The sequence below is a fragment of the Watersipora subatra genome, chromosome 8, assembly GCF_963576615.1.
Source record: "Watersipora subatra chromosome 8, tzWatSuba1.1, whole genome shotgun sequence".
Taxonomy (NCBI): Eukaryota; Metazoa; Bryozoa; class Gymnolaemata; order Cheilostomatida; family Watersiporidae; genus Watersipora; species Watersipora subatra.
In genome coordinates, this window is record NC_088715.1 from 1,877,195 (window position 1) to 1,895,620 (window position 18,426).

At 34.6% G+C, this 18,426-nt stretch overlaps 1 protein-coding gene across 2 annotated transcripts in view; it reads left to right on the forward strand.

Moving 5' to 3' along the window:
• Positions 1-18,426, forward strand: part of LOC137401672 (cytochrome P450 2C16-like) — a 31,130-nt gene that overhangs the window by 5,935 nt on the left and 6,769 nt on the right. For both annotated transcript variants that reach the window (XM_068088130.1, XM_068088131.1), the window contains exons 2-7: positions 12,709-12,880; positions 13,504-13,716; positions 15,606-15,843; positions 16,449-16,593; positions 17,416-17,566; positions 18,283-18,419. In XM_068088130.1, coding sequence (XP_067944231.1) covers positions 12,727-12,880; positions 13,504-13,716; positions 15,606-15,843; positions 16,449-16,593; positions 17,416-17,566; positions 18,283-18,419 — 1,038 coding nt within the window. In that variant the 5' untranslated portion in view covers positions 12,709-12,726. The remainder of the gene's footprint in view (positions 1-12,708; positions 12,881-13,503; positions 13,717-15,605; positions 15,844-16,448; positions 16,594-17,415; positions 17,567-18,282; positions 18,420-18,426) is intronic.

Consider the following 18,426-nt stretch of genomic DNA (forward strand, 5'->3'; position numbering starts at 1 on the left):
GATTGTATCTATTAGCTATAGAATGAGGGTTATATCTATGAACTACAGTGTGCATGAGGGTTATATCTATAAACTATAGTGTGAGGGTTGTATCTATTAGCAATAGAGTGAGGGTTGTATCTATTAGCTATAGAATGAGGGTTATATCTATGAACTACAGTGTGCATGAGGGTTATATCTATAAACTATAGTGTGAGGGTTGTATCTATTAGCAATAGAGTGAGGGTTGTATCTATTAGCTATAGAGTGAAGGTTGTATCTATTAGCAATAGAGTGAGGGTTGTATCTATTAGCTATAGAGTGAGGGTTATATCTAATAGCTATAGAGTGAGGGTTATATCTATCAGCTATAGAGTGGGGGTTATATCTATTAGCTATAGAGTGAGGGTTGTATCTATTAGCTATAAAGTGAGGGTTATATCTATTAGCTATAGAGTGAGGGTTGTATCTATTAGCTATAGAGTGAGGGTTATATCTATTAGCTATAGAGTGAGGGTTATATCTATTAGCTATAGAGTGAGGGTTATATCTATTAGCTATAGAGTGAGGGTTGTATCTAGTAGCTATAGAGTGAGGGTTATATCTATTAGCTATAGAGTGGGGGTTATATCTATTAGCAATAGAGTGAGGGTTATATATATTAGCTATAGAGTGAGGGTTGTATCTATTAGCTGTAGAGTGAGGGTTATATCTATTAGCTATAGAGTGGGGGTTATATCTATTAGCTATAGAGTGAGGGTTATATATATTAGCTATAGAATGAGGGTTATATGTATTAGCTATAGAGTGAGGTTTGTATCTATTACCTATAGAATGAGGGTTATATCTATGAACTACAGTGTGCATGAGGGTTATATCTATAAACTATAGTGTGAGGGTTGTATCTATTAGCTATAGAGTGAGGGTTGTATCTATTAACTATAGCGTGAGGGTTATATCTATAAACTATAGTGTGAGGGTTGTATCTATTAACTATAGCGTGAGGGTTATATCAATTATCTAGAGAGTGAGGGTTGTGTCTACTAGCTATAGAGTGGGGGTTATATCTATTAGCTATAGAGTGAGGGTTATATCTATTAGCTAAAGAGTGAGGGTTATATCTATTAGCTATAGAGTGAGGGTTATATCTATTAGCTATAGAGCGATGGTTATATCTATTAGCTATAGAGTGAGGGTTATATCTATTAACCATAGAGTAAGGGTTATATCTATTAGCTATAGAGTGAGGGTTGTATCTATTAGCTATAGAAATAGGGTTATATCTATGAACTACAGTGTGCATGAGGGTTATATCTATAAACTATAGTGTGAGGGTTGTATCTATTAGCTATAGAGTGAGGGTTGTATCTATTAACTATAGCGTGAGGGTTATATCTATTAGCTATAGAGTGAGGGTTATATCTATTAGCCATAGAGTAAGGGTTATATCTATTAGCTATAGTGTGAGGGTTGTATCTATTAGCTATAGTGTGAGGGTTGTATCTATTAGCTATAGAGTGAGGGTTGTATCTATTAACTATAGCGTGAGGGTTATATCTATAAACTATAGTGTGAGGGTTGTATCTATTAGCTATAGAGTGGGGGTTATATCTATTAGCTATAGAGCGATGGTTATATCTATTAGCTATAGAGTGAGGGTTATATCTATTAGCCATAGAGTAAGGGTTATATCTATTAGCTATAGTGTGAGGGTTGTATCTATTAGCTATAGAGTGAGGGTTGTATCTATTAACTATAGCGTGAGGGTTATATTTATAAACTATAGTGTGAGGGTTGTATCTATTAACTATAGCGTGAGGGTTATATCTATTATCTAGAGAGTGAGGGTTGTGTCTACTAGCTATAGAGTGGGGGTTATATCTATTAGCTATAGAGTGGGGGTTATATCTATTAGCTATAGAGTGAGGGTTATATCTATTAGCTAAAGAGTGAAGGTTATATCTATTAGCTAGAGAGTGAGGGTTATATCTATTAGCTATAGAGTGAGGGTTATATCTATTTGCTAAAGAGTGAGGGTTATATCTATTAGCTATAGAGTGAGGGTTATATCTATTAGCTATAGAGCGATGGTTATATCTATTAGCTATAGAGTGAGGGTTGTATCTACTAGCTATAGAGTGGGGGTTATATCTATTAGCTATAGAGTGAGGGTTGTATCTATTAGCTATAGAGTGAGGGTTATATCTATTAGCTATAGAGTGAGGGTTATATATATTAGCTATAGAGTGAGGGTTATACCTATTAGCTATAGAGTGAGGGTTATATCTATTAGCTATAGAGTGAGGGTTATATCTATTAGCAATAGAGTGAGGGTTATATATATTAGCTATAGAATGAGGGTTATATATATTAGCTATAGAGTGAGGGTTATATCTATTAGCAATAGTGTGAAGGTTATATATATTAGCTATAGAGTGAGGGTTGTATTTATTAGCTATAGAGTGAGGGTTATATCTATTAGCTATAGTGTGAGGGTTGTATCTATTAGCTATAGAGTGAGGGTTATTTCTATTAGCTATAGAGTGAGGGTTATATCAATTAGCTATAGAGTAAGGGTTATATCTATCAGCTATAGAGTTGGGGTTATATCTATTAGCTATAGAGTGAGGGTTGTATCTATTAGCTATAGAGTGAGGGTTATATCTATTAGCTATAGAGTGAGGGTTATATCTATTAGCTATAGAGTGAGGGTTATATCTATTAGCTATAGAGTGAGGGTTGTATCTTTTAGCTATAGAGTGAGGGTTATATCTATTAGCTATAGAGTGAGGGTTATAACTATTAGCTATAGAGTGAGGGTTGTATCTATTAGCTATAGAGTGAGGGTTGTATCTAGTAGCTATAGAGTGAGGGTTATATCTATTAGCTATAGAGTGAGGGTTATATATATTAGCTATAGAGTGAGGGTTGTATCTATTAGCTATAGAGTGAGGGTTGTATCTAGTAGCTATAGAGTGAGGGATATATCTATTAGCTAAAGAGTGAGGGTTATATCTATGAACTACAGCGTGCATGAGGGTTATATCTATAAACTATAGTGTGAGGGTTGTATCTATTAGTTATAGCGTGAGGGTTATATCTATTAGCTATAGAGTGAGGGTTATATCTATTAGCTAAAGAGTGAGGGTTATATATATTAGCTATAGAGTGAGGGTTGTATCTATTAGCTATAGAATGAGGGTTATATCTATGAACTACAGTGTGCATGAGGGTTATATCTATAAACTATAGTGTGAGGGTTGTATCTATTAGCTATAGAGTGAGGGTTATATCTATTAGCTATAGAGTGAGGGTTATATCTATTAGCTATAGAGTGAGGGTTGTATCTTTTAGCTATAGAGTGAGGGTTATATCTATTAGCTATAGAGTGAGGGTTATATCTATTAGCTATAGAGTGAGGGTTATATCTATTAGCTATAGAGTGAGGGTTGTATCTTTTAGCTATAGAGTGAGGGTTATATCTATTAGCTATAGAGTGAGGGTTATATATGTTAGCTATAGAGTGAGGGTTGTATCTATTAGCTATAGAATGAGGGTTATATCTATGAACTACAGTGTGCATGAGGGTTATATCTATAAACTATAGTGTGAGGGTTGTATCTATTAGCAATAGAGTGAGGGTTGTATCTATTAGCTATAGAATGAGGGTTATATCTATGAACTACAGTGTGCATGAGGGTTATATCTATAAACTATAGTGTGAGGGTTGTATCTATTAGCAATAGAGTGAGGGTTGTATCTATTAGCTATAGAATGAGAGTTATATCTATTAGCTATAGTGTGAGGGTTGTATCTATTAGCTATAGAGTGAGGGTTATATCTATTAGCTATAGAGTGAGGGTTATATCTAATAGCTATAGAGTGAAGGTTAAATCTATCAGCTATAGAGTGGGGGTTATATCTATTAGCTATAGAGTGAGGGTTGTATCTATTAGCTATAAAGTGAGGGTTATATCTATTAGCTATAGAGTGAGGGTTATATCTATTAGCTATAGAGTGAGGGTTATATCTATTAGCTATAGAGTCAGGGTTATATCTATTAGCTATAGAGTGAGGGTTATATCTATTAGCTATAGAGTGAGGGTTGTATCTAGTAGCTATAGAGTGAGGGTTATATCTATTAGCTATAGAGTGGGGGTTATATCTATTAGCAATAGAGTGAAGGTTATATATATTAGCTATAGAGTGAGGGTTGTATCTATTAGCTGTAGAGTGAGGGTTATATCTATTAGCTATAGAGTGGGGGTTATATCTATTAGCTATAGAGTGAGGGTTATATATATTAGCTATAGAATGAGGGTTATATATTTTAGCTATAGAGTGAGGATTGTATCTATTAGCTATAGAATGAGGGTTATATCTATGAACTACAGTGTGCATGAGGGTTATATCTATAAACTATAGTGTGAGGGTTGTATCTATTAGCAATAGAGTGAGGGTTGTATCTATTAGCTATAGAATGAGGGTTATATCTATGAACTACAGTGTGCATGAGGGTTATATCTATAAACTATAGTGTGAGGGTTGTATCTATTAGCAATAGAGTGAGGGTTGTATCTATTAGCTATAGAGTGAAGGTTGTATCTATTAGCAATAGAGTGAGGGTTGTATCTATTAGCTATAGAGTGAGGGTTATATCTAATAGCTATAGAGTGAGGGTTATATCTATCAGCTATAGAGTGGGGGTTATATCTATTAGCTATAGAGTGAGGGTTGTATCTATTAGCTATAAAGTGAGGGTTATATCTATTAGCTATAGAGTGAGGGTTGTATCTATTAGCTATAGAGTGAGGGTTATATCTATTAGCTATAGAGTGAGGGTTATATCTATTAGCTATAGAGTGAGGGTTATATCTATTAGCTATAGAGTGAGGGTTGTATCTAGTAGCTATAGAGTGAGGGTTATATCTATTAGCTATAGAGTGGGGGTTATATCTATTAGCAATAGAGTGAGGGTTATATATATTAGCTATAGAGTGAGGGTTGTATCTATTAGCTGTAGAGTGAGGGTTATATCTATTAGCTATAGAGTGGGGGTTATATCTATTAGCTATAGAGTGAGGGTTATATATATTAGCTATAGAATGAGGGTTATATGTATTAGCTATAGAGTGAGGTTTGTATCTATTACCTTTAGAATGAGGGTTATATCTATGAACTACAGTGTGCATGAGGGTTATATCTATAAACTATAGTGTGAGGGTTGTATCTATTAGCTATAGAGTGAGGGTTGTATCTATTAACTATAGCGTGAGGGTTATATCTATAAACTATAGTGTGAGGGTTGTATCTATTAACTATAGCGTGAGGGTTATATCAATTATCTAGAGAGTGAGGGTTGTGTCTACTAGCTATAGAGTGGGGGTTATATCTATTAGCTATAGAGTGAGGGTTATATCTATTAGCTAAAGAGTGAGGGTTATATCTATTAGCTATAGAGTGAGGGTTATATCTATTAGCTATAGAGCGATGGTTATATCTATTAGCTATAGAGTGAGGGTTATATCTATTAACCATAGAGTAAGGGTTATATCTATTAGCTATAGAGTGAGGGTTGTATCTATTAGCTATAGAAATAGGGTTATATCTATGAACTACAGTGTGCATGAGGGTTATATCTATAAACTATAGTGTGAGGGTTGTATCTATTAGCTATAGAGTGAGGGTTGTATCTATTAACTATAGCGTGAGGGTTATATCTATTAGCTATAGAGTGAGGGTTATATCTATTAGCCATAGAGTAAGGGTTATATCTATTAGCTATAGTGTGAGGGTTGTATCTATTAGCTATAGTGTGAGGGTTGTATCTATTAGCTATAGAGTGAGGGTTGTATCTATTAACTATAGCGTGAGGGTTATATCTATAAACTATAGTGTGAGGGTTGTATCTATTAGCTATAGAGTGGGGGTTATATCTATTAGCTATAGAGCGATGGTTATATCTATTAGCTATAGAGTGAGGGTTATATCTATTAGCCATAGAGTAAGGGTTATATCTATTAGCTATAGTGTGAGGGTTGTATCTATTAGCTATAGAGTGAGGGTTGTATCTATTAACTATAGCGTGAGGGTTATATTTATAAACTATAGTGTGAGGGTTGTATCTATTAACTATAGCGTGAGGGTTATATCTATTATCTAGAGAGTGAGGGTTGTGTCTACTAGCTATAGAGTGGGGGTTATATCTATTAGCTATAGAGTGGGGGTTATATCTATTAGCTATAGAGTGAGGGTTATATCTATTAGCTAAAGAGTGAAGGTTATATCTATTAGCTATAGAGTGAGGGTTATATCTATTAGCTATAGAGTGAGGGTTATATCTATTTGCTAAAGAGTGAGGGTTATATCTATTAGCTATAGAGTGAGGGTTATATCTATTAGCTATAGAGCGATGGTTATATCTATTAGCTATAGAGTGAGGGTTGTATCTACTAGCTATAGAGTGGGGGTTATATCTATTAGCTATAGAGTGAGGGTTGTATCTATTAGCTATAGAGTGAGGGTTATATCTATTAGCTATAGAGTGAGGGTTATATATATTAGCTATAGAGTGAGGGTTATACCTATTAGCTATAGAGTGAGGGTTATATCTATTAGCTATAGAGTGAGGGTTATATCTATTAGCAATAGAGTGAGGGTTATATATATTAGCTATAGAATGAGGGTTATATATATTAGCTATAGAGTGAGGGTTATATCTATTAGCAACAGTGTGAAGGTTATATATATTAGCTATAGAGTGAGGGTTGTATTTATTAGCTATAGAGTGAGGGTTATATCTATTAGCTATAGTGTGAGGGTTGTATCTATTAGCTATAGAGTGAGGGTTATTTCTATTAGCTATAGAGTGAGGGTTATATCAATTAGCTATAGAGTAAGGGTTATATCTATCAGCTATAGAGTTGGGGTTATATCTATTAGCTATAGAGTGAGGGTTGTATCTATTAGCTATAGAGTGAGGGTTATATCTATTAGCTATAGAGTGAGGGTTATATCTATTAGCTATAGAGTGAGGGTTATATCTATTAGCTATAGAGTGAGGGTTGTATCTTTTAGCTATAGAGTGAGGGTTATATCTATTAGCTATAGAGTGAGGGTTATAACTATTAGCTATAGAGTGAGGGTTGTATCTATTAGCTATAGAGTGAGGGTTGTATCTAGTAGCTATAGAGTGAGGGTTATATCTATTAGCTATAGAGTGAGGGTTATATATATTAGCTATAGAGTGAGGGTTGTATCTATTAGCTATAGAGTGAGGGTTGTATCTAGTAGCTATAGAGTGAGGGATATATCTATTAGCTAAAGAGTGAGGGTTATATCTATGAACTACAGCGTGCATGAGGGTTATATCTATAAACTATAGTGTGAGGGTTGTATCTATTAGTTATAGCGTGAGGGTTATATCTATTAGCTATAGAGTGAGGGTTATATCTATTAGCTAAAGAGTGAGGGTTATATATATTAGCTATAGAGTGAGGGTTGTATCTATTAGCTATAGAATGAGGGTTATATCTATGAACTACAGTGTGCATGAGGGTTATATCTATAAACTATAGTGTGAGGGTTGTATCTATTAGCAATAGAGTGAGGGTTATATATATTAGCTATAGAATGAGGGTTATATCTATTAGCTATAGAGTGAGGGTTATATCTATTAGCTATAGAGTGAGGGTTATATCTATTAGCTATAGAGTGAGGGTTGTATCTTTTAGCTATAGAGTGAGGGTTATATCTATTAGCTATAGAGTGAGGGTTATAACTATTAGCTATAGAGTGAGGGTTGTATCTATTAGCTATAGAGTGAGGGTTGTATCTATTAGCTGTAGAGTGAGGGTTATATCTATTATCTATAGAGTGGGGGTTATATCTATTAGCTATAGAGTGAGGGTTATATATATTAGCTATAGAATGAGGGTTATATATTTTAGCTATAGAGTGAGGATTGTATCTATTAGCTATAGAATGAGGGTTATATCTATGAACTACAGTGTGCATGAGGGTTATATCTATAAACTATAGTGTGAGGGTTGTATCTATTAGCAATAGAGTGAGGGTTGTATCTATTAGCTATAGAATGAGGGTTATATCTATGAACTACAGTGTGCATGAGGGTTATATCTATAAACTATAGTGTGAGGGTTGTATCTATTAGCAATAGAGTGAGGGTTGTATCTATTAGCTATAGAGTGAAGGTTGTATCTATTAGCAATAGAGTGAGGGTTGTATCTATTAGCTATAGAGTGAGGGTTATATATATTAGCTATAGAATGAGGGTTATATGTATTAGCTATAGAGTGAGGTTTGTATCTATTACCTATAGAATGAGGGTTATATCTATGAACTACAGTGTGCATGAGGGTTATATCTATAAACTATAGTGTGAGGGTTGTATCTATTAGCTATAGAGTGAGGGTTGTATCTATTAACTATAGCGTGAGGGTTATATCTATAAACTATAGTGTGAGGGTTGTATCTATTAACTATAGCGTGAGGGTTATATCTATTATCTAGAGAGTGAGGGTTGTGTCTACTAGCTATAGAGTGGGGGTTATATCTATTAGCTATAGAGTGAGGGTTATATTTATTAGCTAAAGAGTGAGGGTTATATCTATTAGCTATAGAGTGAGGGTTATATCTATTAGCTATAGAGCGATGGTTATATCTATTAGCTATAGAGTGAGGGTTATATCTATTAGCCATAGAGTAAGGGTTATATCTATTAGCTATAGAGTGAGGGTTGTATCTATTAGCTATAGAAATAGGGTTATATCTATGAACTACAGTGTGCATGAGGGTTATATCTATAAACTATAGTGTGAGGGTTGTATCTATTAGCTATAGAGTGAGGGTTGTATCTATTAACTATAGCGTGAGGGTTATATCTATTAGCTATAGAGTGAGGGTTATATCTATTAGCCATAGAGTAAGGGTTATATCTATTAGCTATAGTGTGAGGGTTGTATCTATTAGCTATAGTGTGAGGGTTGTATCTATTAGCTATAGAGTGAGGGTTGTATCTATTAACTATAGCGTGAGGGTTATATCTATAAACTATAGTGTGAGGGTTGTATCTATTAGCTATAGAGTGGGGGTTATATCTATTAGCTATAGAGCGATGGTTATATCTATTAGCTATAGAGTGAGGGTTATATCTATTAGCCATAGAGTAAGGGTTATATCTATTAGCTATAGTGTGAGGGTTGTATCTATTAGCTATAGAGTGAGGGTTGTATCTATTAACTATAGCGTGAGGGTTATATTTATAAACTATAGTGTGAGGGTTGTATCTATTAACTATAGCGTGAGGGTTATATCTATTATCTAGAGAGTGAGGGTTGTGTCTACTAGCTATAGAGTGGGGGTTATATCTATTAGCTATAGAGTGGGGGTTTTATCTATTAGCTATAGAGTGAGGGTTATATCTATTAGCTAAAGAGTGAAGGTTATATCTATTAGCTATAGAGTGAGGGTTATATCTATTAGCTATAGAGTGAGGGTTATATCTATTAGCTAAAGAGTGAGGGTTATATCTATTAGCTATAGAGTGAGGGTTATATCTATTAGCTATAGAGCGATGGTTATATCTATTAGCTATAGAGTGAGGGTTGTATCTACTAGCTATAGAGTGGGGGTTATATCTATTAGCTATAGAGTGAGGGTTGTATCTATTAGCTATAGAGTGAGGGTTATATCTATTAGCTATAGAGTGAGGGTTATATATATTAGCTATAGAGTGAGGGTTATATCTATTAGCTATAGAGTGAGGGTTATATCTATTAGCTATAGAGTCAGGGTTATATCTATTAGCAATAGAGTGAGGGTTATATATATTAGCTATAGAATGAGGGTTATATATATTAGCTATAGAGTGAGGGTTATATCTATTAGCAATAGTGTGAAAATTATATATATTAGCTATAGAGTGAGGGTTGTATTTATTAGCTATAGAGTGAGGGTTATATCTATTAGCTATAGAGTGAGGGTTATATCAATTAGCTATAGAGTGAGGGTTATATCTATCAGCTATAGAGTGGGGGTTATACTTATTAGCTATAGAGTGAGGGTTGTATCTATTAGCTATAGAGTGAGGGTTATATCTATTAGCTATAGAGTGAGGGTTATATCTATTAGCTATAGAGTGAGGGTTATATCTATTAGCTATAGAGTGAGGGTTGTATCTTTTAGCTATAGAGTGAGGGTTATATCTATTAGCTATAGAGTGAGGGTTATAACTATTAGCTATAGAGTGAGGGTTGTATCTATTAGCTATAGAGTGAGGGTTGTATCTAGTAGCTATAGAGTGAGGGTTATATCTATTAGCTATAGAGTGAGGGTTATATATATTAGCTATAGAGTGAGGGTTGTATCTATTAGCTATAGAGTGAGGGTTGTATCTAGTAGCTATAGAGTGAGGGATATATCTATTAGCTAAAGAGTGAGGGTTATATCTATGAACTACAGCGTGCATGAGGGTTGTATCTATAAACTATAGTGTGAGGGTTGTATCTATTAGTTATAGCGTGAGGGTTATATCTATTAGCTATAGAGTGAGGGTTATATCTATTAGCTAAAGAGTGAGGGTTATATATATTAGCTATAGAGTGAGGGTTGTATCTATTAGTTATAGAATGAGGGTTATATCTATGAACTACAGTGTGCATGAGGGTTATATCTATAAACTATAGTGTGAGGGTTGTATCTATTAGCAATAGAGTGAGGGTTATATATATTAGCTATAGAATGAGGGTTATATATATTAGCTATAGAGTGAGGGTTGTATTTATTAGCTATAGAGTGAGGGTTATATCTATCAGCTATAGTGTGAGGGTTGTATCTATTAGCTATAGAGTGAGGGTTATATCTATTAGCTATAGAGTGAGGGTTATATCTAATAGCTATAGAGTGAGGGTTATATCTATCAGCTATAGAGTGGGGGTTATATCTATTAGCTATAGAGTGAGGGTTGTATCTATTAGCTATAGAGTGAGGGTTATATCTATTAGCTATAGATTAAGGGTTATATCTAATAGCTATAGAGTGAGGGTTATATCTATCAGCTATAGAGTGGGGGTTATATCTATTAGCTATAGAGTGAGGGTTGTATCTATCAGCTATAGAGTGGGGGTTATATCTATAAACTATAGTGTGATGGTTGTATCTATTAACTATAGTGTGAGGGTTGTATCTATGAACTATAGAGTGGGGGTTATATCTATAAACTATAGTGTGAGGGTTGTATCTATGAACTATAGAGTGATGGTTGTATCTATTAACTATAGTGTGAGGGTTGTATCTATTAACTATAGTGTGAGGGTTGTATCTATTAACTATAGAGTGAGGGTTGTATCTATTAACTATAGTGTGAGGGTTGTATCTATAAACTATAGTGTGAGGGTTGTATCTATAATTTTGAGTTGGAAATGTTAAATATTTTTTGCGTATCTTTCCATTCATCTGTTTATGCCCCTTTATAAGTATTCATAACATATATACAAATTTGCATAGTATGTATACAGGTGCTCATAGCATATATACAGGTGTTCATAGCATTTATACAGGTATCCTCAGCATACATAGAGGTATTCATAGCAAATATACAGGTGGTCATAGCATACTTACATATATTCATATAGAGTATCTAAATGTGTTTATAGCACACACTCAAGTGTTCGTTAAGACACAAACATCATACACATGTTCATAGCACCCGTGCGAGTATGACTAAATGCTCATAAGAGGTACAAGAGATCACACCTTATATAAGTGCTGGTTTATATATATATAACATGTTATAATTACCATTCACCTTAGCTTTCAAATATGTCAGCCAAAGTTCAGGGCAAAGTTAATGGTTGACAGCCTTTTCTGGTCTTCTATTCATTTGTTGTTGCTTAAAAACATTTTCCAGCAGTTGTTTTAAGTTGAGGTGTTTAATCTTGCACTCAAAGAGAGCAAGTCAAATCTCAATTCAGTTTTCTGCAGTGCTTCCTAATCACATCTAACAGTTTTCATGACATCAATACTCTTTGTTTGCTGCTCTTTATAATCTGCATGTAGAATACAAGAGAAAAGTGTAGGCTTTGGATACAAACTTTTATGTACTTAAAAAATTACTTTTTACCATTGAAAACAAGCCAAAAAAATCATGTTTTTTAAAATTATATATTTCTTTTAAATTATAGGAGTTAGCTTATTTTCTAATTTAAGCTAAACACTTACTGTTACTGCCGGAAACAGTAGTTTTAAAAACAGCTTAAATGTAAACACAACAAGCTTTAGGAGTTGTCCTAATTAAATTATAAGTTGAACAATGCATAGATGACATCACTGCGGCGCTAAACTGGTAAAACTTGTGGTTCTCCAACTTAATGAGATAGTCATTTGTGAAAGTCTGGGACATACTGTAGATGTTACAAGCTTTGTTTCTGACAGTTCATGACATAGATGCGACAAAGCTTTATGGCAGTCCTTGACATAGATGTGGCAAACCTTTATGAAAGCCCTGAATATAGTGTGGTAATCTTTTGTGAGACTCATGTATGCTTAGATACTGACTGTATCAAGATAAATAGGAGGATATTTTTCCTCTTCTTTGATGATTTTCCATTGTTCAAAACTAAAATATTTTAGTTTTTTTTAGTTGCATATAGTTTGACAGCTGACACCTGTTTAACTTGTCACTGCACCAACTGATGTTTTCTTTACCAGGAATAAAGACATATCATCATGGAGCTGTCTCTCTTATCAGACAACTGGATGACTTTAAGTTTGGCTGTAATTTGCTGTGCTTCATTTGCACTTTGGTGGCTTGGAGAAAAAAATAGACGCAAGCCTCCGGGACCAAAAGGTCTTCCGATTCTAGGGAATATAATTCCTTTTAGTGAGTATTGTGTTTTCACCTGTAGAAACACATTTGCTAACATCTCGCAGTTGTGTTATTAATCTTAAATTTAGAATTATCGTCTTTATCAGTTTCCAAATACTCATAGAACTCCAAATCCCATTGTTTTATTGATCTTTATTTTTCAGCGTAATGCAGCTAATTATGTTATTAGCAGTAGATGAACGTAAATTACTTGTGGGAAGCTTTTTACAACTGAAATGTGGAGCTTGAAAAATCAGAGTTTAAAAGACTGCTGGAGAAAAAATCGCAATGAAAGATTTTAACATAAGCATTATTTTTCAGGTGGCAAAAACTTTTTAGTTTAGTTTAGTTTAGTTTTTAGTTTAGTAAGAGCAAGTTATACACAGCGAGCAGATATCTGTGGTAACAGATATCTGCTGCAACCGAGATCAGATCGGTATCACTACTCTTGATGCGTAGTTTTTGCTGAAACAACACCAACTCTGTCAAATTCAAACTGATCATAGATCATCGTTTAGTATTTTAATAATATTTTTGATCAATTGCAAAATTATAAATAATAGTTGTAAGATATAAAGTAAATGGTGCTGTAGATTAGATGATTAATTCAACTTTTTTCTCAACAATATAATTTTCAGGTAAAACAGCTAGAAGCGGAAAACTAGCCGAGTTCATTGGCAACTTGCACAAGAAATATGGGAAGATTGTCGGCCTCAAATGTGGAGTACAACGCTTCATCTACATCAATGACGGTGAGATGATCCGCGACCTTTATCAACAGGAGCAATTCAGTTTTCGTCCTCATGATTCTTTGCCTGTCATGAAAAGACTTTCCCATGGAACACCTAGAGGTGAGTTCAATGGAAGTTGGAGACGCAGTGCAGCTTCTCTTTACCACCCTTTTATGTTTTTGTTCAATATTTATAGTCAATGCTAGCTCTCAAACCTTTCAGTGCCATCTGAGGAATTATGGTTTTGGTGTCAGTGTTCAGTTTGACCTTAAGAAAGCAATATTATTCCGCAATGTTTCTGTTATGTTTTAAGCCATATTATACTTATAGACAGTATATATAAATATTGATGTTATATCCTTTGCTTTTTTCTTTTCGTAAAACCCTGTATCCAGCTATAAATGTAGCAGTTTAAATCTAGCAATCACAAATCCACTCGACACTGGATTTGATCTCATCACCTCTAGTTCTAAAGGCAGCAAACTTTATCATTAGACTTTGTGGAACACAATGGCTTCATTAGGCAAATAGTCATTACATTGATACATGTAAATATACTCATGCTTAAAGTTTTTTCTTTGGGTTAATAACTAGCATTGTTGATAATTAAACATAACAACTAGCAAGCTGGCCCAAAATTCAGGTATTGTTTTATTAAAGGTCTAATTTTTCAGCTGAATTACTCAAAATCATTATGTGATTTTTTTATTACCTATGCAACGTTAATGATTCAACTAGGTATCATCAATATAGAGATGAATAGCTACATATTTACATCATGAGATCTATTGCAGAAATATGAACAAACTACATTGTACTTTGGCTCAACCCTAATGTGGTTCAGCTAGACTGGTCAGCCATAATCCATGATAGACGCAACAGTGAGGGTGTTTTAGTCTTGTGGAAGTTCCACACAGATAGGAATTTTAATGTATTCATTAACCTTTCTTTATTGAGATTAACACAAATGCACTGGCCCCTGCACCATGTTGTTTACACGACTTTAGTTTATTTTGCTAGAAACTCATATTGCGGGTGGCCAAACTAAATAACAGAACATTTAACCCTTCCCCTTCAATAGGACATGTTTATCCTTGCCCCCAAGCCACTAGTAGATAATGATTTTTTAATTTAAAATGCAAATAGGTCAATCTTAAATTTTGTCATGACACTAGTAGTAGATGTAAAATGAGCAGGAACATGCCAGTGTTAGTAGTGGCGGGTAGTGGCGGGTAGTGGCGGGTAGTGGAGGGTAATGGCGGGTAGTGGCGGGTAGTGGCGGGTAGTGGCGGGTAGTGGCGGGTAGTGGCGGGTAGTGGCGGGTAGTGGTGGGTAGTGGCGGGTACTGGCGGGTAGTGGCATGCAGTGGCAGGTAGTGGCGAGTAGTGGCAGGCAGTGGCAAGTGAAACAGAGTGTCAGGTTAATAGTGAAGTATAGATTAGTAGTCACCGCGAGAACGTTTACCCAAGCTTAATCAGTAGCACTGAATAACTTCTTACTGATGGTGGCCAGCCTTGGTCTTAGCCTTAGCTTTGGTCAAATGTCTAATATGAGTTAAGAGAGGGATATTTTAAACTTACAAACTCTCAGAAAGGTTTCCTCATCTGCAAAGTAAAGCTATTGGTGCTCACTAGTATTTCAAAAGCTTCCCCATTGTCAAACTCTTGCAAACAAATTAACTTATTTTTAGATTAAAATATAATATTGTGTGATAAGTAGAAATGGTTTTACAATAGAAAAACCAAGGCTATCAACCCATAGATGGTTCTTTCAACAAAAATTATGATCACTAAGTTGTGTTCTGAGCTAAAACTTGCATGACTCAACTCAGCTACAACTCAACATTTTGCAATTAAAACTACAGCTTAGCGACTTTCACTGTGTGGTTTGTATATGGCTAAATCATACTTTATGACTAAATAGTGACTAAGATGGAATAATATAAACGTTCACACAAGCCTCGTTATTGGTCCATGCCTCATTGTTGTAACACAAAATAAATTTTTCAGGAGTGGTATTTGCCAACGGTGAGGCTCATAAAGAAATGCGAAGATTTGTTCTGCTGACCTTTAGAGATTTAGGGGTGGGCAAGAAAAGTCTCGATGAGATGGTACAAACAGAGGCATCAATTCTGTGTCAGCATCTAGAGAGTGTAACATCGACGAAAGGTGGAGTGATTAGTGACCTCAAGAAGAAAATGCAGTATGCTACGGCCAACATCATTCATCATGTAGTGTTTGGCCACCGGTTAGTATAACCTTCAGTGTAGTCAGCGTGTCGGGGTAAATTTCATCATTGTGGGCAACAATTTAAAATTAAAATAGATGTATGCTGCTTTGATCTTGCGATTAAAAAATCTAGTGTTTGGAGAAGTCACTTTAAATCAAATTGCAATTTAAAGATTATTGGTTCTGTGTTGGTGCTGTTGGTGTCTTGTTGCTGGAACAAAATTATTACTTGCGCAACTAATTGTTAGAGAAGAAATTTACCAAGTTCTTTTCACATAAGATAGGTTAGTGTGGACGTAGGTAACATAATACTTGACATCAAAGTGAGATAGAAATGTGTAAGGATTGCGACAGACTTGAAAAAAGACTTTGAGAAGGTGTCGTAAATGTCTGTAATTTGCTGTTCAGAAGGCTGATATAACAAAGGCTTACATTGTTACAAAATCAAAATGTGTTTAATGACTTGAAAACAACTGCTGGAAATATATAAACTTTGTCTTATCATGGATTTGATGGACATATGAACGTTTTATGTTAAATAAGATGTTGCTCATTGCAAAAACCAAGAATTTCAACAAAGTATTACACAGTGTAGAGATCTACGGGTGTTCTGCTTTGTTACAGCTATGACTACGATGACCCAGAGTGGCTCAGACTTATACAGCTACTATATGACATGTTTGCCATAAATCCTCTTGCCTTTCCACAAAACTTTCTTCCGTTTCTCGACAGATTTCCAGCACTGGCCAATTATATAACCGGAAACATGGTACGTTCAATAAGCTTAGTTGACTACGGTTTAATTATTATGAACAAAAGAAATATATTATAAAATCAATTTTTCTATTTATCAAGGATAGATTTTGTGCTAAAACAACTAACATGGAATCTATTGCCTTTGTAGTTATCATTACAATAAAAGCTATGTACATGCAAATGTTGGATGGAAAATTGTTTGATAAAACAGCAAACATTTTACTCAATGTAGGATTTGCAAATTGTATAGCGGAAAAAAGCTAGTTACTTGACTTGTGTGAAAATTAATGCTCCATCAACTTGTGCATTTTTATAAACATTCCTGGTGAAAAACCAGAACCATTATCACTGTAGAATAGAAGTTTCTGTAGCCCTGAAGAATAAATTCAGACTTACAGGAATATCTTATACAGTTTCTGCAGGAAGCTAAACGAAGCAGTGAGCTACTGCTAATGGTCTACCTGCACGCATCTTGACAACTTAGAAATTAAAGGATAACAATACTTTTACCTAAAAATAAAAACCTATAATATATGTGTAAGATCTAAATGATAATTGTTTTACGTGTTGGCTGATTTGGAGTAAAATATAAGAACAAAAATTTTAATGAAATAAATTAATGTGTTGAAAGCAATGCTCAGCAAATTACAAACACTAAACACATTTGAAGCAAAATTGAGAAAAACCTTTTGGTGGTTTAAACCATATTTTATCAACATTTGATTGAAATAATTGATTCTTTTAATACGACAGTTTTCTCTTTCTGCTGAGCTGTTTAAATTAATAAATAATGTTCGTTTCAGCCATACTATTTAAATTATATTAACTGTTAAAGATGAACCAGTTTCTCAACAACAATGATCTGCTGGAGAAGTATGTCGATAGACAGATTAGTGAACATAGAGAAAGCTATGTGGATGGGAGTGTCCGAGACTTTATCGACCTCTACATAAAGTACGAGTCACAACAGGAGCAGTATTATACAAGTAGGTATCATAGGAACTTATTAGAAGTTATGACGATGAAGCTTCGCGATTTAACTTCATAATAATTGGAGGTTTAGAAGGGTACGCTGTGAGCATTTAGATGCTCCAATTTAAAAAAGCCAGCAGTGTCAGCATGAAAATTATGAGTCAAGTTTATCATTAGACAATCAATGGAAAGCCTCCATCAAACCAAAACAGTACACAAGTTGTAATGACCTCGTATCATCGTAATGATACTTCTTGGTTACACCTTTGCTTTTTTCAATCTTAACATCTATGGATGCAGTTTTTGGTCGTCTGTCACTTCCATTTGCAATCTTCACTTTTATTCCCATTTACTAGTTTTTACCCAACCATCGATAATCCATTCCTTCATGTCCTTGACCTAGCTGTCAATAGCTGACACATTTGACGGTGATATTATTTGCATTTAAAGAAACCCTTCTCTTTTTTCTTTAGAGTTGTCACTTTTTTTTCAGGCCGCAAAAAAACTCGGATCAGTAATTGAACAAAATCTCAGCTTTAATATTAATATTACACTTTGCATAAAGTCATTTTTTGATAAATTCGTCCCAGCTCTGTACAAATTGTCCTTTACTTCTATTCCGCATATAAAATTTCTGGCAATTTGCTAAGCAGAACAACACCTGTGTAAAGGTGTGCCTTTGATCACTTGTTGACTAATTTGCTATTATGACTAAACTTGCAAATTTCAGAGGAAAATCTTTTTGCATCTATGCTGGACCTGTTTAGAGCAGGCTCTGACAGCGCTGCCACAACTCTCACATGGGCTGTCATGCATCTAGTTCAACATCCTGACATTCAAAAACAGCTGCAAGATGAAATTGATGAGGTGAGTT